Consider the following 25,865-nt stretch of genomic DNA (forward strand, 5'->3'; position numbering starts at 1 on the left):
GAGTGTATCTGGTTTTAAAATAACCTGTGCATATGTTTCTGAGCAAAGATTAAAAAGGCATAAATTACTTTCTGAGACTTAATTACTGAAGTCTTCCCACACTGACCCAGAAAAGCTAGAGATATATTCTTGCGCTAATAACAGGGAAAGAAGGACGCTTTATGAAAAGTTAGAGCACTCAGCCTGAGTGCATGTTGTAGCACATTTCTCTCTTTGCTTATCTTTGTTCTTCTGTCCCTCTCTGTCACACACCACGTGCCACACTTTTTTTCATCTGATGCGGGTAACTGGGCAAAGAGAATGCCCATTGTGTGTGTGTGTGTGTGTGTGTGTGTGTGTATGTGTGTGTGTCTGGCTCTGTACATTTCATTGCTTATGGGGCCATGAAATCACTCCAAAGCCCCCAAGGCACATTGGGCACTGCTCAGCTCAGAGATGTGTGTTTTAGACACACTGTCCTTCAGCCATTCCTTCATCTTTACCCTGTCTGGTTGTATAACCGTAAGCATTATCGGTGCATATATGTGTAATTCCTTCATACTTGTAGCTCATCCCCCTGCTCCCACCGCGTCTTTATCCCAACAAGCTTAACCATCTGTCCATCAATCTCTCAGTTCCTCAGTGCTGTTGAGGAAAGTAACTGGTACCAACAAACAGATCTCAAGACCTGGAGGGTCTCAAAATGGCTTCATGACAAAGACAGAATGGCAAATATACATATAAACACACCTGCACATTTGGAGGAAAACTAGCATGCACCAGTATACACACTCAACATGTACATACACACAGAACACTGTAGTACGACTCATTAGAAGCACCATCCAGTGAGGGAGGCATTCTCTAGTGCACATTTTTTATTTTTCATCTGCTGCTTCAGGCATTTGAAAATGGAGGGGCCCTGATTTATTGAAGGCTTTTTGCTCACTATGAATATATAGGCTCATGTGTATGTAGCACTGTAAGCACAGGGGGATAGGCTAGTGCAAGGGAAAGCCCAGGCCTCAGCTGTCGTTGTACATTTTCCCCCAGAGAGATCCTCACGTTCCTTTCTGGAGGAAGCCTTCAGGATACCATGATGTGTGAAGACTTAAAGCAAGAGAGTTGAGAAAATGAAAGTGGGTCTCATGTGTTCTTCTTTTCTTCTCTTCCTCCTTTTCTGTTATTCTCTAAACATATTGGTGGTGACGGAGGTGGGGTATTTACAAAGTTGGAGCTCATGTGACCTGGCTGAAGGGACAAGCAACCAACAGCATGTGCAGTCCCACCCTATATCTAAAAGTCTCGCATGCTATAGCCGACTGTAACCACTGACAAAACAAGGAAGAATTCCACACTAAAATACTGTAAAACAGTTTAACTCAATAATCATACGGATGCAAAGAGAACAACAAGAGTCTTTACAAAGAGTACAAAGATGAAGTGTAGCCTCCCTGGTTCCAAAGTCAATGGGGGGATGGATTTCAGACAAGCACAACTTGTGAAATGTACTGTACCTCCTTTACAGACTTCTACACTCTAACTGAACAGTACAACACACTCTAGTGAGGTTGCCTTGTTTCATAATGAGCGTGCACTGTAATGATGAACCATCCAAATCAAAGGGTTGCACCAGCTCTCCACCGCTCTCGCTTTCATTATACAGTATAATTATCCCGGACCCCATTCTCTAGTTTACTACTGCTCTTTTTTTTCCCCAAGTAGACAGGTCAATATTGGTCAGGAATCAATTTTCATATGAGCACTTGAGTCAGTGTGTGCATTATTCAAGAAGACCCATAACCCCAATAGGCCTGCTATATGTGCAGATCACTAGAGTGGGACAGACCTGTGCTGACCACTGTATCCTCAGGGACCGGATTGTTGATTATCGCTGTGCAGTGACATCATTGTATGGCTGAAAAGCTTTTAGTCTGATTAACATAGTGTGTGTTTGCATGTGCATATGAGCAAGGACGTGTGAACCAGATACAGATCTGATGTTGAAAAACATTTTTGCATGTAGTCTAACATAGCACATACATATGTGTCCATGTTTAAATGTGTTTTCCTCTGCGTACCAAATAATTCATATCTCACTGTAGATCAGTTTTCTGACTTTTTCCTCCCTCTCGTAATTTATAATTTCTAGGGTTAGCTCTGCTGTTGGGAGCTGTGAAACCTCCATCTTTTAAAATATGGGTTAGTGTGCCTCGTGCTGACTCTCTGCACCTCTGTGCTGCCCCCTCCTTTTCCTCCAGTTTGCTTTACTAGGTTTTTATATTTTCTTTCTTTTGAGACTGGATTCCTTCCCTCCCTTTTTGCCGTCACAGCAAAACAATGTTGAAAATACTAGAAATACAACTTCTGTTGCATGTAAATAAAAACACTTACATAAGGTTTTTTTTTGTGTCTGGGGTTAGTTGGCTGCAGGTTGAACTTTCCATTTCCCTCAGTGCCAGGGATGCTCTCATCCTCTCTGTGGTGGCATCACACTGTCAAAGGTGTGTGTGTTGCGTAGAAAGTGCATGTTGTGTGTAGTCTGGTGTGTGTGTTTGTGGGTGAGAGACATCTGCACTAAATCTTATACACATTTATTGATTGTTTTATCTGGCACAAAGTCCACAAATGCTCAGTGTATTTTCTTACTTGTAGGAGAATAACAATTCAGAGAACAGATAGAAAAATCTAACAGTTCCCATCTTTATCATGGGATTATGGGGCTTAGCAGGTCTGGTAGGTTATACAAGGTATATTATACAAGTAATGAGCCTCTAAAGGTCAAGCAAAAACAAAAATCATCAAAACCTTGTGACATGTTGTGGAAATGCTAACAACAGATGGTGCCATTTTTGAGATTCTTTGGTTAGCTCTTCATGATGCTGGTGGACTATTTTAGAGTGAGGGGGGTAGAGAAAACTTCTCAGGCTCAGAAGAGGCAAGCAGAAACAGCTCTGGAAGGAGCGAGGACAGATATGAGGCATTAATCCACTCTTTAGCATTAGCCAGTCTTCACCTTGATCTGCCTGCAGTTGTGTAGTGCCATAAGACACTGAGGCCAAGCGCAAACAAGGAAGGAACAACCATTTATTTTTGGTCTGTCTGAGCCACATTTGGCCCCCATCCTCCTCCAGCTTTCTACTTTTTGCCTCTCAGCTTCAGCCTGTCCCCTTCTGTCTCTTTCTTTCACTCATTTTCTGCGACTCTCACCTGTAAAGATCACCCTTTCTCTCCCTGTCTCTCTCATTCTCTCTGCCACGGTAAAACTGTATGGAGACAGTGCAAGAGCTCCTCCGAGAGCGGACAACACCATTGGTTGACTGGCACTCCACCCCCACTCGTGATTGGCCGCAGGCCTCAATGTAGGATTCAGTCAGCTGGGTGGAAGTGTATGTAGGTCAGTGTATAGCGATGTGAGCCTTCTCTCTCTCTGTTCCCCTCCTCCACCACCTCGGTTTGGTGAACCGTTGTGTTAATTGGCCATGTTCCAACTTTCAAACCCAGAGTGACTTGAGACAAGAGAGGAAAGCAGGGAACAAAGCAGGGAGGTTAAAGGAGGAAGGGATGATGAGGAGGCGAGGCAGAGGAGAAGGAAAAGGACAGCAGAGATAGGTGGGGGAAGGGAATGGTTTAACATGGGGTGCCCTGTTGCAATCACCAGTGCAATAGCACATTCATACACATACACTATTTAAACAGAACTCTCCTGTCATATATTGCAGCAGAGGGTATTTATTTTTTCTGTCTAAACGTGGTATGAAATGAGGAAAAAAAAGGAAACAGATTAGGAAGATGGATTGATTTTCATCTAGAAACCCTGTTCCTCAAACTCTGCTTGAGATAACTGCAGGCTCTTCACACAGACCCTGATCACAGGGTGTCCTCACAAGGTTGTAGACTGCAAGCTACTTAGATAGAGGACCGTTTGGTTATCTAATCTGCTGGGTTGTGACTTTGTGGACACAGTAAACCACTGATACAAACAGCAATCCTGCCTCAGCTACACCACACATCCAGTTCCAGCTTTTTGAGTGTGCTGCCTGAGGAAAACTGTGCTGCTGTACTCACTACACCAGTGAATAATTCAGGCTAACCCAAATTCTTCCACAGTGCACACACACACTCAAGCACCCCCTGTAAGTGGTGTTCCCTAGGCGTTGCCCATAGTAGCCTAACCCAGACAAGCAGACTGTGAAAAGCAGACAAAATAAAGCCATGTACACTTCACTCTAGTACTCCCTCTACACATACTGTATGCCTGTCTGCATACTTAACATTAAAACCACCCTGCAGCAATGTGTGTTCTCTGCACCCCTCCCTTTCCATGTCTGCCTGTCTCTTTATCTACACTTTTCTCCCTTATACACACACCTGCATTTTCTTTTATTAGAAGCCCATTATTTCATACGATAGCCCTGCCCACATGAACTAAAGTACATCCCTACCTGTTTTTTTTTTTTTCAAATCTTGTCTGTCTGGCTGTCTGTCCTCTTCTCAGTCTGCCCTAGCTTTGAACTTATTATAGTGGATTGAGGCAATTTGTCCCCACCCACTCTGCATACATACACATAGACTGGGTGATTTCTGCCTGATTTTTGCCCTCTTATTCAGCCAGCCACTGTCCCACTTAATGTGAAATATCACTCCAGAAGGACCGGACAGCTGACAGGCTTTTTACTCCAGGGCATTCTGGGAAAACCAAGCTAAAAACAACAAAAGATGCACATAAGCTTACTCAGAGTCTGATCATGCAGTCTTCGTGCTATCAAATCGTCCCATACCGGTTGGTCCAGTGATGTCATCTCTTGACACATAAGCAGACCTGGAAACACAAACAGTCACATTTGTATTATTATATCTGTGAGGACCTTGGTTAAATACAGTCTAGTCTGCAGTCTCTGCTATGTGTCGTCCATTAAAGGAAGAGTTTAACATTTTGGGAAATATGCACTTTTGCTCTTACAGAGTTAGATGAGTTGACTGATGCCACTAATGTCATTTTAATGTGAAGCGTCGGCCAACTGGAAGTGGGGAGAAACTCTTAGTCTGGCTCTGTTCAGAGGTAATAACATCTGCCAGTACCTCTGAAGCTTCAGAGAGTTTACTGCCGTTTCCAGTCTTTATGGAAACTAAGCTAACCATATCCTAGCTTCAGGTTTGCATTAAACAGACATATAAGCTTTTCATCTAACTCTCCACAAAAAAGCAAATACAAGTATTTCTTAAAATGTCACACTATTCCTTTCATTTCTAGTTTCTCCTTTGGACCTCAAAAGTATAGAGGGAATAGTGGAGTATATTCACAGAAACACACACACACACACACACACACACCCGAGAAAGCATGCAACACCTTGAAACTTCATCACGTAGTCTGATTATTATGAAGAACACTGGCAAATATACAATACACAGTGAAAAGAGCACAGAATGTTTTTATTACACATATGTAGATAATTTATTATACACTGGCACCGAGTCATAGAAACTGGATTTCTATGTTGCAACACAGCTACAGCCAGTTCAACTCCCTTTCCCTTCTTGATCCTGTGACCAGGCAAATGAGCAACAGACCAACCAAAGTAATGTAACACCATAACTTCCCTTTTCCTTTGGTTATTTCAGTCATTTTGAGGCTGGCAGCTGCTGACTTCACGTGCTGCACCATAGGGACTGGGGTTAGGTCAGCATGTGAGTTCAGACAGGTAGAAATTACAAGTTGGATTTTGCTCTGACATACACATTGGACACCTGAACCCACTTTTTGCCCAGGCTGCAGTATGTCCTGTGTTGCTCATCATTTCACTTATTTCATGGTTAGCTTTGTGGCCCTGTCATCAATACTACCACTCTCTTTCTTCATATTACTTCCTCGTAGACTTGCTGTCAGAATCTATGTGAACTTGTTGCGTGACTAGCGTTCATTAGAAAGCCTTCCAATTTTTTTTTAACATGTGGAAGCAGCGGTGTTGAGCCTACTAACAAAAAGAAGCCAACTCATCTGAAAAGCTTGTCAGCTCTTTCTTTCTCCACTCTTCCTTTCTTCTTTATTTGTTTTTCTGTCGGGTTTACAAGGCCGTCACACAGAAGTTCCAAAAGATTAGAAGACACACCCCTTTCAGAAGCACTGAGCCCTACAGCCCCGCTCTCACCTCACAGTGTGCATATGAGTGTGAAAGCGAGCATTCGAGCATTCAATATCTCACACTTTCTACCCACTCTGCCTCCTAGGAGAAAAGAAAGTGAAAAACACAAAGAGAGGTGGGAGGAAAAGGGGAGGCAGATTGAGTGATTGCTGCTCACCAACACAGAAGGGGGGGAAAGAGCGGAGTGTTGGCCTGCAGCCAGCTAGTGTCACCATGCAGCTTTTGTGCAGAGAGCTGACTTAGAAAGGACCTTTCAGAGAGGAAGAGAAAAGAGTGGGACATGACAGAAAACTACAGAAACGGGCAATGAGAGAATGTCAGAGCGAGTGGAGAAAGGACAAAATAGGAGGAAAAATAATCACAAAAGGGGAGTTGTAAGGGAGAGGACAGACAAATAACAAGAAAGGAGAAAACTGATGAATGGGACAAGAGTTTAAACCAGATGATAGAGACTCATTCATTAGCCTGTACAGCAGATTAGAGAGGTCAGACCCCAGCTAAACCCTTCTGTGCGTCTGTCCCTCCCTCCCATCTCCTTCCATCCCTCTTAACCCTCCTCCAAACTCAATTTAGCCTGTAAAAGGTCACAAAGACACTTGAATTCACACACAGACATGTGCTTATGCACACACTACAATTAGTTTTTTTGCAGGTGAGGTCATATAAAGACAAAATCCTGTATGTGGATGAAAAGACCATAGTTAAGAGGAAGGGTGAAGCAATGTGGATTCAGAAGAAGATTCTGTTCACCTGACCTGTGGTTATGTGTAATGTCATGTATGATGTGGAGCACTAACCTGTAAGCAGCTGAGAGAAGGATGAAGTACGTAAGGCAGAGGAGGGCCTATTGTACCCAGCTGAATCCTTTCTACCCCTGGTGAGGTGTGACTCAAAGGTCCACGCTCATACCCCAAATAACTCCCTATAGCATGCGGATATTTAAGTGCATGCCTCTATTGGGCCCAGAATAAATACTGGGATATGATAACAATATACAGTCTGCTTGGACCCTGCTTAATGAAATTCCAGCAGTGTCACCATGGCACTAAAGTCCACTTCAAGCAGTGAGAACAGAAAGGAGGTGTGTGGAGCTTGGATATTGAGCCAGGAGATGAAAAACAACAACTTTCAGTATATTAAGATAAATAAGCAGTTTCATTTCCTTCATTGCTTGCTTCATGAAATGCACAGCTTTGCTTGCAAGCCCTGAAGGTTGGTTGTAGCCTGCAAAGAAAGAAAACTGAGGAGTGGGCAAATGACGAGTGGAGAAGGAGTGGCGGCTCTCTTTGGACAAAGATGCATATTTGAAAATTCATTGCAGTCTGACTCATAACCCTTCCAGTATGTCCTCCCTCTCCCCCAGACTTCCTGTCACTACATGGACTGTTTAATAAAAACAAAATGCCACAAAAGAGTAGCCTAACTGAATTTCCTGGCTGCGCAGTTGGAACCTGGACCTTTGTTAGCTTCTTGCTTTGTCACTTTCTGCAGTAAATAATCTCTGTAGATAACAACTGTGACAGACCAAACAACATTAATGACAGGGGCAGACATAAGGGACTGACAGTACTCAGTACACACTTTGTGGTGCTTTTGGCAGTAAATAAGAGCAGAAGTGTCATACGAGCAGAAAGTAAAGTAGAAAAACAGCCAAGATGCACAACAGAGAGTGTGTTTGGTTTATGTGTTGCTCAGCTCACCCTCCTACATGTGTGGTTTAAAGTTTGTTTAGAGTTCATGTCCTATCTCAAGCAACCACATGCACAGATGAAATCAGGGTTGAGTTTAAAGTCACTCGCTGCTTCATTCAGTCCAGGAGACTGATTTAACTCTTGATTCAATACCGTGAAGGTCCAATCTGTGCAGAAGAAGCCTACATAATATGAACTGAAGCTTCAATTTGCATTCAGAGTAAAGGGATTGTAAGCATGGTAAGCTATGGAGATGAAAATTTGAGGAATAAACAAAAACACAGAGAGACACATACAACAGTGGCTGAATTAATATGAGGAAGATGTGTAGATTTACCGTAAGATGACACAGCAGAGTCAAATTTGGCACTATATTATCATCCTCTATGTTGGCGATGATTAATAAGCTCAACAGAAACCTGCTCCACACTCACAAGTAAACTTGTATAAACAAAAGCTTACATTTGCTCATACACGCTCACAGAAGCTCCAGTGATGCACACATGTAATCAGGTATTATTATACTGGACACAAACACACACAGACTAGTGAAGTGGGTTATGTGGTTAGAGAACAATATCTTTGCTCTAGAGAGCAGAATTTCAAAGGATCCTGTTCTTTCATCAGCTCACAGAGTGAGATCCGTTTCACAGGAAGTGATGCAATAACAAGAGACGAGAGAGGCGGGACGGACAGTACAGAGAGGCGACAAGGACAGGCAGGAGAAAATATTTCTTGAATTCATTTGATTTTAAAGCAGAGATTCAGTAGTCACAATTTTGGTTGTACTTCATTAAGATTTTATAATGCTGTTGGGAACACCTGATGCTGGTAGCTCTGTTTCCAGTAGACATCCTCTGGTGAAGTAGTGGTTGCTGACAGACGAACATTTAGGTGAAATCACACTTTGAGACAAACAATGAAAAGCTCTTGCAGAAACAATCAAACCCAGGCCAGGATAAGAGAATAAGTGCAGAGTGAAGGAAAATTCCTGCTCTCCTTCCTTTAGTTTCAAAGCAGGAAGTCATGTGAGTCCTCAGAGGGCCAGAGCCTGAGGAAGAGGCTCACTGTTGCTGGGAGAAAACTCTCCCAAGGTGTGTGTTTGTGCAGCTAGTGTGTGTTTTAACAGTAGGTATGTGTGTGTGCATCTGTGTCAGCCACTGGGTGTTTGCCTTGTAAAGGTTAGACTCTCACTCTGTGTTTAAAAAAAAAACACAAAAAAAGACACCCAGGATACAGATGCACTGTGTCGGTGTATGTGCGTATTTAAAAACCTCCACGACCACCTCCTTCCCCATCTGCAGCTGCTCTGCTGGATTGTAGAAGGAAAGGAGCTGACAAGCCTAGAAGTGCTGACACTAGCAGCGAATGAGGCACACACACACACACACACACACACACACACACACAGACACACCAAAGCACATATGATCAAATGAAAACACTTTCTAGTGCAGATCTGCTTGGCAGATCAGGTCAGCCAAGTTAAACTGACCAATAGAGCCTGAGAGAAACAGAGCTATACTGAAAGAAAACAAAGTCCAGTTTTCTTCATAAGTGTTCTCATTGATACCAGCAGCTCACTATTAAACCAGCAGACTCAAAGCTCAAACTGGTTTAGATTCTGAAGATGACGCCTTGGCTACATATGCTCCTTCTGAACTGCTTGTCAGATGAATGTATAGCTTCATAAATACCCTCTCCCCACACTGTTCTGACTTCGGATGGAGGGGCTATGTCCGAACATTTATGAAACTTTCCAAACCCAACAATCCACATTTACACATGTGGTGTGGGGTTGAGGGAGGAGCCAAGCACTATACTTCGTTCTTTTGGAGGTGAAATGGAAAAGGAGCACACCGCAAATATCAGTAATTATTCCTTAAACCACAGCTACAGTAGGTGTGGTAGGTCACAGTTGAACTAGGGTGGCTGTGATTAAACTGAGATGGGTATTTACGGTGAACAGTTTGGGTAGACTAGATTATGGTTTGCCTTTGTTTTCTCGTCAAAATAATTTTAGCTAACCTTGGGGTTTGATTATCATCTGTTTGCCATGATTGATTGTTTCTTGCCATGTTGGATGTCTTTTGAATGTTATACTGTTCCTAGATCTCAAACATTAACTTGATGATTCTGTTTTTATTACAGCGAGGAATGATAGCTAACACTAAGAAAATAAACCCCATGTTGTAATAAAGCAAAATGATCCTTTTAAGTGTATGTCATGGTACAACATATGGAAAAAATCATTGGCTTGTGGTCTGGTTTGCATGTGTGCGTGTGTGTGTGTGACAGAGTGTGTACTGTGTATCATATCTGTTTTTAGCACCATTGGAGTGAAGAGCCCCATGAACACCAGTGGGGCTCCGACACTAATCCAAACCAGATGTGAACTCCGCTGCTGCACCAAAACTCAAAATGCACATGAATACACACGTGCAAACAAGAAAACAGCCCATTGCTGCTTCTAAACAATCTGGTTCAATGTGGATTTCGTCTTTAGTTAGTCAACATGATTATGTGTAATGCTATTATCGCCATAATCTGTCTCAGTGAGATCATAGCTCGCCTTCAGCTGAGTTAATTGAAGGTTTGAGAGGTTATTAAACTGCACATGTCAACAAATGAGAAAAAGTGAGTCAACCCGTCCTCAACCCAAACTAAAACCAGTGAGTGTGACCTTGATATGGCCCCAAGGCATTAAGCAGGCTGTGGAAACACCGGATCAGAGACAGCACACCTCATTCTCTCTCTCACACACATACAGACTGAGAACAAATAGATAAAGTACACAAGTTAATGACATGTGGACATGCTGAAATGCACAGTGACAGTCAGTAGCAAAGGTGTGTCTCTTTTGGAGTTCAAGTGTGTATCAGACTTTACTCCAGTGCAAAGAGTTTATGAAGAGAGCAGACCCCTGCTCTCAGTGTTTCAATGGCTTTAATTCCTTCACAATAGTCATTCAACCCTGACAGTATAATAACAGCCATGCATGTTGGTGGTCCTAGTGATTATGTAAGGCAGGGATTCCCGGCCTTCTTAGATTGTGTCCCCATAAAATGGAGCAAAGTCTAATTTGTGTACTTTATGGCTTTAGTGTGGACATGAGTTGTGAAATTTCAACCTAATAGTAAAATGTTCCTTTTCATACCATTTCATTTAAAGGCTTTTTAGAGACCTCAAAAGGTGAAAGTATCCAGTATTTCACAAACACGAAAAAAATCTAACAATGTATAACTATTATGTTATACAAAAATTTATTTTGTATAACAGAACTATATCACAGATAAAATTGTAATTATTCTTTCTTAATTCTGTATTTATCTTGTGAGATATACCCACTCCTTGATTTATTTTGGGAATCACAACTGATTATCTCTGAGTCGCTACCTACTACAGCTGCTTAGTGGTTTAACCAGGAGGTTTCCTGCCCATCCAAGGAGGTACTCCATATTCCAAAGTCACATTGTCAGTGCAGAAAATGAACAGGACTTTTACCTTTGAGCCCTAAATGCCAAAAATAAATCTTCCCATATCTCTACTCCATTGCCCTTGAAATAGGTCTGAGGGCTGAGGTGTAGATAGCAGGGCTCATTTCCCAAATGCATTCCTTGTCACCCAGTCTGTATCTTCCCACAGTAATAGCAACATCCCCCTTCTCGATAATTATGAATGATTCTGTCCCCCCTCCCACACACGCACACACACTTCCCTGTGCTGCTCATATTGCAAAGAGATGTAATTAATCATGCAGACACCATGCTAGTCTATATACAGGGGGTGGCCTCTTTGCCCCCCTCCACTCTTTATCTACCTCTGTCTTCAGTCTCTCTCCATGTCTCCCGGTCTCTCTCTCTCACACACACATACTGAAGGTGTTTTTAATCACCTGTTAATATAGACAACCTGTAGGATTATTTGTTGGTTGGACTCTCCTGTCTTTTTATCCCTCTCTCTATACGTTAATGTGCTTTATACACCACCACACCACTGTGCTTAGCTACTCTGTGTGTATTAGAGTGCTTCTGTCATCAGCACACTCGTGCACTGGGATAAATATGATAATCATCACTAGCAGACTTGCCCTCTGGTCCCGCTCTATTTTCAGATGTCAGATGGTGAAATATTTCACGTTCTTCAAAAGGGCAGGCTGCCAATCACCACAGCATCATCATCATGCTGGGCCAGAGGATCTGTCAACCCAACCCCACAGACAAACCCAAAAGGATTCATTTCACACTTCACATACATTATTTTAAATCCACTAGCAGTCTGTCTCCGACTGTATTAAGAGCTTGTCCCCTCTAGTTGTATTTATTGACTGGCAGGTCGCCTAAAGTGTCCTTCAGATATGTATACGATGTGTATTTTTTATGGTTACACTTCAAATACTTACTGTAAGTGATGTTTAACTAATGCATGACTCATGATGATTTAATGCATACATAAATTGCTGCAAGCTGTATCATGAGCTCCTGTTATTCTCAATTTACAAATGATCAAGTCGGTGCAGCCTTCTGCGATTAGCGCAGCGCTTAAGGTTCAAGGATTTTACTGTCAAGTCACCATATGTGCAGGACATACAGAAAATTGAAATACCGTTTCTCTCTCACCAATATTGGGTGCCATAGCATTTAGGAACTAAAATAGAATAAAAATAGAATAGAATAAGAACTGGATTGACGTAATTAGGAGAAATCTAAACGGTACAGCCGATAAGCTGTGACTCAAAACCGTGTACAGTCAGTGACAGTAGTGCAAAACAATAATAGGAGATTGTCAGATGGTTCAGCATCACCAGGGCGTTGGTGATGAGGTGCAAATAGCATATGAGGTATACATGGACAGTATTGTGAATGACCAACAGCAGCAGATATCCCAGCAAAAAAACAGTCAGCAGCAGATTTACATATAATGTAACAGACGGTAAAACAGCAGAGGTAGTTTTTTTTTTTTTTTAACAGAGCATCAGTTAAGGAATTCTCATTTACATTTACTTCATACATTTATTGTATCCCCACCAAATTAGCTGCATTCCAGTGACACAGAGGGTCATTTTGGACCCATGCATTTCAGCCTCTCTGTAAGCACAATAGCACTTTGTTGTGGTTTGTGTCCTGCTTCCTGTTTTGTGCTTTTATTTTGGTTAGTTTCCTGTCCTATGTCACCTCACCTGCCCCAGCTTCACCCCAGTGCACAATTTCTGTTCATTGCTTCCACCTGCTGCTCGTTACTGCCTGGTCTCCTGTTTTTATATCCTCCTCCCTTCCCTTAGTCTGGTTCCCATGTCTCCCCTGTTCCTGTCTCCTGTGCTCCCTTTGAGATCGCCACACCTGGTTGGTTGCGTTGCCTGCGCTTTTTGTTTTATTTTGGACTCTTGTAAGTTGTGATTTTTTTTCCCCTGCTTCATCTGTGGGCTCTGTTTGATAATTGTTAGTTTGGTTCCCTGGTTTTTGTTTATTGCTCCCTGACGGATGTGTTGTTTTTGTTTGCCTGTTGCTACATGACCCACTTGTATGCATGTACTGTATAAATGTATGTATGGATTTGTCACATTTATAGGGGGTGCAGTCACATTTACCATTATAAAAAGGACAGTAATAAAATGCCAGCAATCTTTATATTTGCCATGTTACACACCACTTACACTATTTCTGCAAAAACACAGTTTCATATTCCCATTACTACTCTCTTGATCAAATGCATGGGTCTGAAATGAACCTTTGTTTAATGAGTAATAGGAACTCATGATACCTCTTGCAGTAGCTCATGCATTAAATTATCATGAATCATGCCTTAGTTAAACCTTAAGTATATGATTTGTAGACTTATTGTAAGGTGTTGCCTTTTTTATTTTATAATGGCTCCAGTTTGATAGATTCAGTGGCCATTCTAAAAGGTCATGTTAAGATGAATGTATGATGTGCAAGAAAGGCTAGGCATTATGCAAATATATATAACTTGAAATAATAGTTTGCTGCATTACCATCTCTACTAAAGTAACTGTCCCTTTAACATATCTGGTTGTACCAGATTGAAAATTTGGGGAAATGCTCCTTTAGGACAGTGTGAATGTATGCAGGCTGTATAATAAATATGCTCCATTTTCAGCCCTTTTTACTATATGGTCAGAGTGTTTGGGCTGTATAAAATGGTCCATTTCCCCCTTTTAAACTATAATTACAGTGTATGCCATTGTAGGTAATGCTTGAATTTACAGGATCAGTATGACAAGTCATATGATATGGCTAAAAACAGACATGCATTTGTCCTGTCATGACAAAAGATTAAAGTCATATAATTCAGGCTTATCAACATGTACAGCATTTAGGTGTGGTTCCAACTTACACTCTACATAGAATACTAAGGGAGTTTTTGAAACATTTGTCATCTGGTTCTTGCAAGTCTGTTTCTGCTCCTGTTTCTGAGTATTCTGTCTTAGTCTCCACTGAGATGTTTTGTTGTTGGTGTACTCGTGTGCGTTCTAGGGAGGAGCAGCTGCTCCGTATCTTAAGGACTCAATGTCCTGAAACTTGGGATGATAAAGTCCAGCAGGGTGTGATGTCCCAGAGCAAAGTGTACAGTACATTAACATGTACAGTATTGAGATGTTTTCAAGTGTTTATGAATAGAAAACTTGTTTAAGCATCCCAGCTGCTTTGTGCTTTTCATATCACTGCTCCTCCTCGCAGTGTCTGTGTACTTAACTTCCCACGTGACCATCTGCCACAGAAATCGGTACTGATGAAAACACTGACCCGCTGACACCCTATTAGGGTGACAAATGCAACTAATCATGCCTTTGTCCCAGCCTGTACTGATTGGCTGTTTGAGGTGGGATGGATGGGCCAACTCCCCCATGTAAGGCCAAGTGATTGGATGAAATGTAAAAGTAAACAAGGAGTTAGAGCATGTGGCCACAGGACACCTTGGATCCAAAAAATGAGAAGAGGAACTCTGATAGAGAGACAAGAGAGGGAGTTTGCAGTAGTAAGGTCTCAGTAATGACAGGAGCAGGCTCTGTGGTACTGTGTATGTTTCTGTGTGTGTGTTCACAAACTTTAATTCTAAGCGAAACTTGATATTGCTAATGGATTTGTCAGTTTCAGTAAAGTATTGTAGACTGGATACGAGACCCTTAAGACAAAGAATAAAAATCTGTTTCTTGAATTGATGAAAGTCTGCTTTTCTCTCTGCATTCACATGAAAACGTAAGAGGAGCAAGAGTGTAGTAAGAGCAGAATGGGGTGCTAGAGTTTCTTCTGGCGAGCTCCAAATCCTTGTCCAGTGTGCACACATAAATACAACTTAAACACACACAAGCTGTGAGAGACACCCAGCTGCTGGCAGGGAAACGCATATATGATTGAAGAGAATGGAATGTTCTGTCTGCAGTCCAGCGCTCGGGGCTGCTGGAACCTGGACCAAATGTTTTGTGAGTGTTTGTGTAGGGTCACAGTATAAATAACCATCTTCTCTCTGCAGTGTTAGCACAGACCAGCCAGGCTGTTTATAAATCGCCTTGTGTGTCAAAGACCTACATGTCTACACCTGTCTCGCGCTACCTCGCTACTTTCACTGCTCATCTCAGCAAAATAAACAGGATTCGTCTGTTTTTATATATACATGCAGACCTGTTGCCAAACCTTTTGTCACAGCCTTTGAGGGTGACACTGATGTGACAGCAAACTATTTCAATGAAGAAATTCCAAAACTTGTTTTTTGTAAATTCTTAAGCATAAACCATCTCAGAAGTTATTTTCATAGCTTTAGAAATTTATTTCTCCAAATACGAATTATGAGTACGTTACACATCTTTGTGCTATTAAACAATATTAGGGAATTATTGAAAAGACTACAAAAGTTTAAGCTTAATATATTTATACCGGTTTTGTCACTACAACAAAAGTTAAATTTCTCTAAACAATTTTCAATTTGCATTTGCAGCTTTGTTTAGTTTATTTGAGGGACCTTGCAAATTAACGTATAACGTATAACGTATAAGTCCCACAATTTGTTCTTACCTCTTAGCCATTTTTCATATTTAAAAAATTATAAGGTGCACCATTATATCTGTCTGGCTGTAATATTTATTTTCATTTATTGTTCATTTGCTAGGGTGCTACCTATCTTTTGCTTACACAAAGATACTTTTCGCTTGACCCAGCTGTTGACATAAGACTCAGATTATTGCTGGTTTACATAATGGTGGATATGGTTGGCCAGGACTCTAATGCACACAGACGCTGTCAGTGGATGGTTAGGTACACCAGAGGTGTGACGCTCACAGTCTGTCCAATCACACCACTGGAGGGGAGAGGCTAAGGAGTGTGATGCAAGAGCTGCAACCTCAAAGCACTTTGACTCAGTGCTGTGTTCTGGTCCCATGACACTATGGGTTAATCCCATTTCCCTTAATTGCACCTGTGTTTCCCTCATTTGTGCCTTTTTCTTTTGGCTTAGTCCCTCTGACATAAGATGTGAGGAAAAGATGCAAAGAGAAAATAGGAGAGAGGGATTGAGGAAATCTTTTTACAGACATGAGATGTCTTTTCCTTCAATCTTTCATCTGAAGTGTTCAATCACCAACTGATAAAGAAGTATGTTGGCCCATAAGACTTCTGCAAAGGATGGTCTCATGTATCCTCATGTATGGCTCCTCCAGGCAGCCTCCACATTCCTCGAGCCTCGCTCCTCAAAGCAAAACTAAGAGCTGTGGGACACCCTTCAAGATGGCAGACTAGAACATCTTCCGGATTGAGCAAGGCTCGAGAAGCAAATAATGAGGAATGGTCAAATAAGATAATTTGGATTTACCATATAATCATCTGAACCAATGCTTTCCTGTAGCACTACATTTGAAGAACTGTATGTGTGTGTGTGTGTGTGTGTGTGTGTTGAGAGCATGTTTCTGCTCTGTATTTCCTTACTCCTAAAGGCAAGGAAGGTTGAGATGGGATTGGGCTGGCTAATGAAATGTTTCTTTCAGGTTCACGCAAAGTACAGGAACCTGGTGGAGAGAAACCGACCCAGTTCATATATTTGAGTTCAGATATGTGCTGTAGCTGGGTGATGAAATACACTTGCAACACTGGGCAGACTATCCTTTCTCTGCACTGCCTGGCTACGCAAACCAGTTTAACTCCACCAATCACCACTGCTGGAACTCACAGCTACAACCAATTAGAAAGCAATCTTTGGAACAGGCTACTCTGGACCAATCAGAGGAATCTGCTTCTAAATGACCTCAAGCAGTGCTGATTTCTTTACATTTACACCATACATCTGTTGTAATAATCTGACTTAATTTCATCACAGTACACTGTAAATCTCATTAAAGTGCCTCCTTAAAAAATTCAATGTACACACCTTCCACATTCGGACTTACATAAAAGCAAACATATGAGTTCCCACCTATGCACCTTTCAAAAATCAGAATTATGAGGGAAAGGAGAGAAAGAGATTCCTAACATGGTTGCTGACAGTGATTAATTGTTCCCACATGTTGCTGATGGACAAAAAGGCCTCTGTGCTCCCGAGCTCTGGCTGCAGCTGGTGCGCACACTACAACACACACACGCACATACAATTGGGACCTGTCTCACGAAGCAAGCTCAGCTATGTCAGGCTACTTTGAGATGGTTGGCTTCAATAATGCAGCGCTGGGGAACCTGGATAATCAGTCTCATGAATAGACCAAGTTTATGATATCAGAGAAATTATTCAAAAGGCTACTGCTAGCCTAGTAGTCTGCTCTAAAAGCAAAACTGGTGACTACTTATTGTATTCTTCTATCATGAGGAGCACACTGTTTTGATACAGAAACAAAAAAACAGGGATGAACCCAAATTTAGCTCATTAACTCACCTGTCTATATTGTGAGCACAGATGTGTTCATTCTGAATGAGGAGGGTACAAAAGAGAAAAAGGAGAAATTAAGGTCAAGAGAGAAAGAGAATTCCAAAAACAAAACAAAAAAACTCAAATTAGCCAGGCAGTGTCGACAGCATCATTATCCCTTAGAAGGTTGTTGCTGCAAGATGAAGTAGTAGTGCACTAGTACAGTATGGTATTTAGCTCTGATGGGGGCATAGTAGGAGTTATGAATCAGAGCTCAGTAAGCAGTTTTTATTAATGGGCTTTGGGAATACCCCAGAGGAGCCACTGTACAGTAGTAAGCATACAGTATCCCACTCACACAGCGATAGAGAGCTGTAGGTATTTCTGTAGGCCAACCTTGGAAGTTGGCATCACCCTAGTTCTCTTGACAAAAAGCCAGTGGGGTTTTGGATTATTGCAGAAAATAAGCTTCGTGACAAACAAAAATGTTTTGTTCAGTAAGATAATCTTCACAAATTAACACAACTTTTATGATTTTTGAAGCCCAAATACAATCGCTAAAAAGTAAAACACTATCGTTAGTCTATAAACAAACAACACCAGGGTCCCATGACTTCAGTGTCATCACCACAACTTCCAACATGTTGTTTGATTTAGTGCACTTACCTGTTCTACTAAATCCTTTGCTCTCAGCGTGACCTGATCTAGCTAGTGGACTTAGCTATGTCACTTAGTTAGATAGATAGATATTTTTGTATTTAGCAGTAGTTTAGTGAACTCCTTATGGAGTATCTTTCTCACCATCACTCATTCACACTCTAGTATGCCACTTGATTTTTTAAAAATCACTGTCCATGCTTCAGTTGCAGATGTTTCATTTCCCTTTACTGCTGCACCATCAAGTCAGAAATATCTTACCTGACATTTGAAGAGTATGAGCAGTGGCATGGAAAAGAGAAATATTAAACAATTGGCTTTGCTGGAGTAGTGAGCTGAGGCGGTGGTGGGTACTGCAGGGATAAAAAGGGTGCAGGATGAAACAAGGAAGGATCAATGATGTGTCAGGTGTTGGCAGGTAAATGTGTACAGTAGCTGGAGAAGGAGGTTCACATTCCATTCATTCTGCTCTCATTCATCCCACCAAAAGTTCTCTCTTTTATTTCATTAAAAAGTATCTTCTGCCACTGTTTACATCTACTTGGCAGCTGGAAACATTTAGCTAGTGTGTGGATTTGTGTGTGTGTCTGTGTTTGTAAAATGTTCTGTACTAAAGCAGCCTTACGTGATGCCTCGAGAGATCCTGGCAGAGGATAAACACTGGTCTCCCTGGTATCTTTTCTCATCTTACCTCATTGCACGGAATACACACTCGCACATAAACACACACTCACTTGGGAAATGTGCATTCATATACACACACCATTCATGATTACATGCAACTTTTTATGGATTGCTAATGCACACTAGTGGTTACAAAAAGCACACAGTTCTGCAGAAACAACTTTTGTTGAACACTCAAGAGGCTATAGATGCAAAACCGGGTGATCACAAACACATAAATGTTCAAATACACACCCGCATAAGGTCATAGGTTCAGTTTGACCCCAGAGATCAAACTTTCTTTGCCAATTTAGCATTTTAGAAATGTAACTTTAGCCTACTTTCTATTATCTCTGACTGAACTGCTTTTGACCAGAATAACAATCCAGATCAAATTGTCTGTAAACCGTTGCCCAGGAAAGACAGGACCACTTCATTAAAAACAATATTGTGATTCCCACAAAAACGAGAACATTTTGACTTGGTTTTGGTTGGAACCCAGAAATCTTCTCTGTTTTCAGGAGTAATAATATACATAGGAGGATAACAGAGAGGAAAAATGTGTGCATGTTATGGAGAGCGGTTGGATTGTTTATATGGGAGGATGTAGCATAGCCCCCAGAGTCCCTCTGGGTCTGTAAGAGCTATGTGTTTGTGAAACAACAGAAACTGTGGAAGAGGGAGGGGGTACGGAAAGAGAAGGAGATTGAGGTAAAAATAATGAATTCAACAAGTTCCTCAGTGGGTTGTGGGGCACAAGAAGAGGAAAAAGAGAGTGTGATAAATGTTATAAAGACGACTCAGTGCACACTTGCTCTACTGTAGCTGTTTTACAAAGGATTAGCACTTTTTTGATTAGTTGGACTGAAATGTGAGGTTGTAAAAGCTACATGAACCAGAAATCACACATGTAGCTGTGTAAATCTTTGAAGTCACACTCAAATGTTTGACCTGTTTATGGAAAGCTGGCTCCTTGGCACTCCCTTTGCCCAGACAGCTAGTGTGGCTCAAATATGTTTAGAACTGCTACAGTATGAGTTGCAATATGAAAGACTGTCTGCCTGACGAGAAAGCTGGTAGTGTAGCAACAATAGCTAAGCCATTGGTGGTTTTGGCCTTTAATGTCTATATACATCTCTGTGTTGTGAATACAACAACAAGGGGCTGTCACATGCACCAGTTCACACACAACAAGCCTCCTGGGCTAGCAAAGAGAGCTGATCAATACACACTAGCCAAGACTCACACACAGGCATGCAAAAACACATGATCTGACAGAGAATGTGTTCTTTACACAACACAGAGTCTCTTTGTGTGTCATTCATAATCTAGTAGACGCTCCATTATAGACCACTGTCTGTCTTTTCTCTTTTATACTTACAAGACAAAACCTACAGGGAACACAGTGCAGATGTGAGCGCTAAGTGCTGCTGAATGGTAACAGGTTCCTGTCTATATTTAGTGGTTGAACAATTGAAAGAATAGGCTTTTTTGCTTTGTTTGTGGCTCTTGTTACCGAGAGCAACTGTTTACATTGCTGCAGAATCAATAGTTGGTGATTTATTGATCAGTGCTGTAGGACTTAATGAGAGGTATTCATTGAATGTTGTATTGGTGAAAAGAAAGATAGAATACAACAGATCAATACTGATGACAGTTATTGTTTGAGTAAATGTTTCAAAAGAATTTTGCACATGTCGCTCAGTGCATTCTCTTCCCTTTGTCTTGTGTTACAGAACTCCATTCGGCACAACCTTTCCCTGCACAGCCGTTTCATCCGTGTCCAGAATGAGGGAACAGGGAAGAGTTCCTGGTGGATGATCAACCCCGAGGGAGGGAAGGGTGGCAAGGCCCCTCGGCGCCGTGCAGTCTCCATGGACAACAGCAACAAGTACACCAAGTCTGCCCGTGGCCGTGCTGCAAAGAAGAAGGCCGCTCTGCAGGCTGTAGCCGCTGCAGCTGGTGAAGGTGGCAGAGACAGTCCATCAGGACTCTCCAAGTGGCCTGGAAGCCCAATGTCACACAGCAGCGAGGAGCTGGACACCTGGACAGACTTCCGCTCCCGTACTAACTCCAATGCCAGCACTGTGAGCGGTCGCCTCTCACCCATTTTGGCCAACCCCGAGCTAGATGAAGTGCCCGATGACAAGCCCCCTCTCTCACCTATGTTCTACTCCAGTCCTGCCAGAGCACTGTCTCCTGGCAACACCGCGACCAATGGGAAGGCCATGCCGACCGAGCTACCCCGACTGGCAGACTTGGCAGGGACAATGAATCTGAATGATGGACTCGCAGTTGAACTGATGGAGGTGCTGGATAACATCGACCTGGAGCAAAGCTCTTCCACTCAGACCACTCCAAATGGTTCCTCAGGGTTTAACTTTGGGTCCAACCCCAATGGGCTAGGCACACCTTCTTCCACCTCCTCTCCCTCCTCCAACTCTTCCTCTAATGGTGGGGGTAATGGCTACAATAACTCCATCTTTGGCCCCAACACCACAGGCTCCTCTCTTCGTCCGTCCCCCATGCAGACCATCCAGGAGAACAAGCAGACCTCCTTCTCCAGCATCAGCATGTCTCATTTTGGCAGCCAGACACTACAAGACCTACTCAATTCTGACAACCATAGCCACAGCGATGTCATGATGACCCAGTCTGACCCACTGATGTCACAGGCCAGCGCTGCCGCTGTCATTTCCCAGAACTCCCGCCGTGGTCTCATGCTCCGCAGTGATCCCATAATGACCTTTGGGACCACTAGAGGACTTCAAGGCAACCAAGGAGAAATGCTGCAAAGCAACAACCACAACCAGAGCTCCCTGAGGTCTTTAAATGGAAGCATGAACTTAGCTAATGATGCTAACACTCTGGCTAGTGCCAAGCAGCAGCTCCTGATCTCACCCTTGGGAGGAAATGGGTCTTCCTCCATGCAGATTGACACCTCGATCTTCCTGAACGGACCAGTGAGCAGCAGCGGGGGGCTCTGTCAGGACCGTTTCCCCACAGATCTGGACTTGGACATATTCAATGGCAGTCTGGAGTGCGACATGGACTCCATCATCAGGAATGAGCTGATGGATGCTGATGGTCTGGACTTTAACTTTGACTCTCTGGCTAACATGAATGGAGTTGGCAACTTCACGAGCACCAAGCAGACCTCTCAGAGCTGGGTACCCGGCTGAGAGGGTCAGGCCAGGGAGGAGCAGAGCAGGTATGTGTTTCAGTGTGTCTATATGGGTAAATCATGGGACATGATGAGTGAAGGTGAACATATTTAGATGTAGGAATTAGGGATGCACCAATCCAACATTTGCCCCACACTGTTTTTGGCAAAATGTAAAATCTGCAAGGGTCTCTGTCTAGTGTGTACATTAGACTAGGACCTATAGTATAAGTGGAAATATTCATACTCCAACATTCTGCTGTATCTAAGCTTGTATATTTATCACTGTTGTTAACATTATGAAATTGTCTTCAGCCAAGTATTTGTGTAATACTTGTGTAAGGCTTTTATCAAAACAAAAACAGTATAAAAAGCTGTATTTACTGTGGATTGGTGACATTTGGCCAATACCCAACCCGTGTAATAAGCTCAGTATCAGCTCTAGTATTGCTCCAGCAGAGATGATCAGTGCATCACTAGTACAAATGTTTGATTACTCAGACATGATCTTGTCATGTCCTTTTTTCTTTCCAGGTCTGAACTGTGTAGTGCAAGAGAAGATCAGACACACAACATCCTTTTTGCCAAACCTGCCATCAGCACAACATAAAATACAAACCCTGTGTTTACAGAAGAATACTTCCTCTCAAGAGCTTTACCTTCGCTCCCAAACTGATGAATCATGAATGATCCAACAGACTCTATAAATGCTGCACTTCAGTCCTCAAAGCCTCCTGTGAAACAAAGAAAGCTATGTCAAACAATCACCACAAAATTATGCAATTTTCCTTTCACAACCAGATATCAAAAGACACTGCTTTTCAGAAGGGGTTTCAGGTGAAATACAAGGACTAAATAGTAAGCAAATACTGAATAAGAGTTGTTCCCCTTGGAGACAAAAGAAGACAAAAGTGTAAAGTGAAAAAAAATAAAAAAAATCATGTGTTGTAAATCTGATCCGGTAAACCACTGGATGTGTTATGTTGAAAAAAATCCCTCTGTTGTCGCTTAGTGATTTCAAAAACATTTTCTTTTATCACAGTTATTTCCATATCATAAATGTCTGTACTAAAAGAAATGTTGTATCGATAAACTTAAAAGATGAAATGGAGTATCTTACTCACTGAGCAGCTGCACATACAGTACATGCAAACACGCACACAGACAAACCAACACTTTGCCCCAGCTAACAAAAACTTCAAAACTATTAGAAGTTAAAAATTCGTAATTTAATGCCATGCATTTCCAGTTTTGTTCTTATAAGTTGCTTGCAATTAAATTTACTGCAGCATTTTATTACAATTACTAGAATAACACAAAATATGTTCTATCTTTTGTGTATATCTAATTGTAAAAAAAAAAGAAAAAGAAATAAGACTAGAGGAAGAGATTTTCTGTTATGGATATTTGTGCAGTGCAGGGTAGTACAAAGTTCAAGAAGGAAGAGGGTAGATCTTGTTTGTCTTTTCTTAGATTTCGTATCTTCTGGTGAGTTCTGTTGAAGTTGTTTATCACAGCATAAGATGTAGCCAAAATGAATACCTGTGTACTAGGGTTGTGAACATTTCCACACCATAACAGGTGCTAAGAAAACAATGTTGAATCCTGTCCTGAGAGTTAGCCGTACATTTTGTTTGTTCATTTTTTTTTTTTCCTCTGTTTTTACCCATGACTTGTAGAAGGCCAAAGCTGCAACCACTTGTAGCATGGCAAGGTTGACCTGTAGAGGGCAGGGGGAGCAGGGTTTTAGGCTCATTCCTCTAGAAGCCATTTGTTTCTCGAGTAAAACAATAAGCTATCTCTGTGTATTGCCAAATTACTTGAAACAAACAGTAGGATATGCTGGCAGCCAAATCACAGCACACACATGCACTCACACATGTATGAATTACACACACTTAGAAAAAATAATACCAGGGATCTGTGTTAAGCTCTGCTGTTTTCTTGTCATGAGCTTGTGGGGCTTGTTATGCATATATAGAATCACTCAGGGGGGGAAAGGGAGGCTTCCCGTTTTAGTAACATCAAGTCACATTCTAATGGTATTTTAACATTTCTTGATTAAAAACAGTAATGCTTTGTGCTGTGTAATTTGTAACCTGTGAACTTTCAGCCATCAAGATGAAGAGGAGGAAGATGTTGTGTGGTCTGTTATTTTTAGTTTTGCTGTCATAGCTTTTTCTCCTTTTGTTGGACTCGTGACTCACATACACACATCCCCTCACGGGCACGCCTGGTGCTCCTGCAAGTGACTTCCTGTGTCTCCTGAGTACTTGTTAACGTGTGTGTGTACTGTATGTGTTTATCTATGGAGTTTATTTCTGTTGAATTTATCTCACAAGGGTTTATAATCCCTTACTATCCCTCACGGTGCATACAACACAGCTGACTGTATGCATGTATGTATTAATGCATTTTGAACTGTGTGAAATGCATATATAGTCTCTGTATGTCCTTATATACTCATGTAGTACTTGACCCTTAGAGTCTGTGTACCTCTGAAGGTAAAGTAATGAAGAAATAATGAACAAAGTTACATGCCGGGTAGGAGGGAACACTGTTACCAGCGATTTTGAAAGATTTTGTTGTAGCATCTGGAGACCCTGGTACCCCTTCTCTGTTCGGGGTAGCAACATGAAGTGCATGCCCCACTGTGTATAATAGTGTACAGGTGTCTGTATATCACTTTGAGGCCAAGGCAGAGGAGTGTGTGTGTGTGTGTGTGTGTGTGTGTGTGTGTGTGTGTGTGTGTGCGCGCGCGCATGGGCAGCTAGAATGATCTAATGTGTTATGTGAGGTTTAGTGCATGACCTAGCTGTATTAACTCCTTGACCCTTCTAATAGTGCTGTCCCTTGACAGAAATTGTAATACAGAGAGGAGCCTTGTGTCTTTAGCACTAAAGCGCACATTCTTTCTATTTTTTAAAATCAGGGCTTACCGAGCAGCATTTGCACCATCCTCCTGCATAATGGCTTTATTATTATGAGTGTGCGCACCTTGACACAGACGCAGGGAAAGCCTCCCTAATGGCAGTTGCTCAGCTCTGCACGTGTTTTATTCTTCATGGAGTACAGTAGACATAAGTCCTGGTGCTCTCAGTGAGTGGCCGGTTATTACTTTGATGTGGTTGAAGCATCATCTAAACAAGTTGGAATTTCTCACCTTTTGTCTGGCAAACATTTTCCAGAGCAACATTTCTTTTGGCAGAGGGAATCCTGAGCAATCACCTGAACAACCACACACACACCTGCAGCACAATGTGAAACAAATAAACAAACAGAAAAGACATACCACTAGACAGCTTAATCACCTCTTGGACGTTTGCTTTTTATTATCTTTTCTTGAAACTTTTCCATCCCTGTTAAGAGGCCCAGGCCACCTTCCATCCATACATCCTATGAACTTTGCCCTTTATTATCTTGTTTCTTATTGACTTGATGTTAGTGGGTATTTTTCCTGTGTATTCCATTTTGAATCGTAATCTAGTTTGTATAAGAAATGGTGCGCATGTAAATAAAGCTTGGTGAGGCTCCACACCCTTTGCGTGTCCTTGTCCTAATTGTATTGCTGAAAAATGTGAAAGTATTAGAAGTTCGTGATTGTTGCTCATATTTTCACAGAGGAATTTTAGGCCAGCAAGGAAATGACTGCCGCCCGCAGTGCCATTTGACATTCAGCGCGAATTGTTTATCAGTGGCGTCCATGCGTCCGTGCGTAAA

General features: G+C 42.0%; 1 protein-coding gene across 2 annotated transcripts in view; it reads left to right on the top strand.

The window, feature by feature from the left end:
- The window catches only part of foxo3b (forkhead box O3b), a 36,657-nt gene extending 10,978 nt beyond the window's left edge, over nucleotides 1–25,679 (top strand). For both annotated transcript variants that reach the window (XM_020588297.1, XM_020588303.1), the window contains exons 3-4: nucleotides 20,719–22,193; nucleotides 22,680–25,679. In XM_020588297.1, the coding sequence (XP_020443953.1) occupies nucleotides 20,719–22,164 (1,446 nt within the window). In that variant the 3' untranslated portion in view covers nucleotides 22,165–22,193; nucleotides 22,680–25,679. The remainder of the gene's footprint in view (nucleotides 1–20,718; nucleotides 22,194–22,679) is intronic.
- Nucleotides 25,680–25,865: the final 186 nt, after the last annotated feature.

Source organism: Monopterus albus, unplaced genomic scaffold, assembly GCF_001952655.1.
Source record: "Monopterus albus unplaced genomic scaffold, M_albus_1.0 scaffold9.1, whole genome shotgun sequence".
NCBI lineage: Eukaryota > Metazoa > Chordata > Actinopteri > Synbranchiformes > Synbranchidae > Monopterus > Monopterus albus.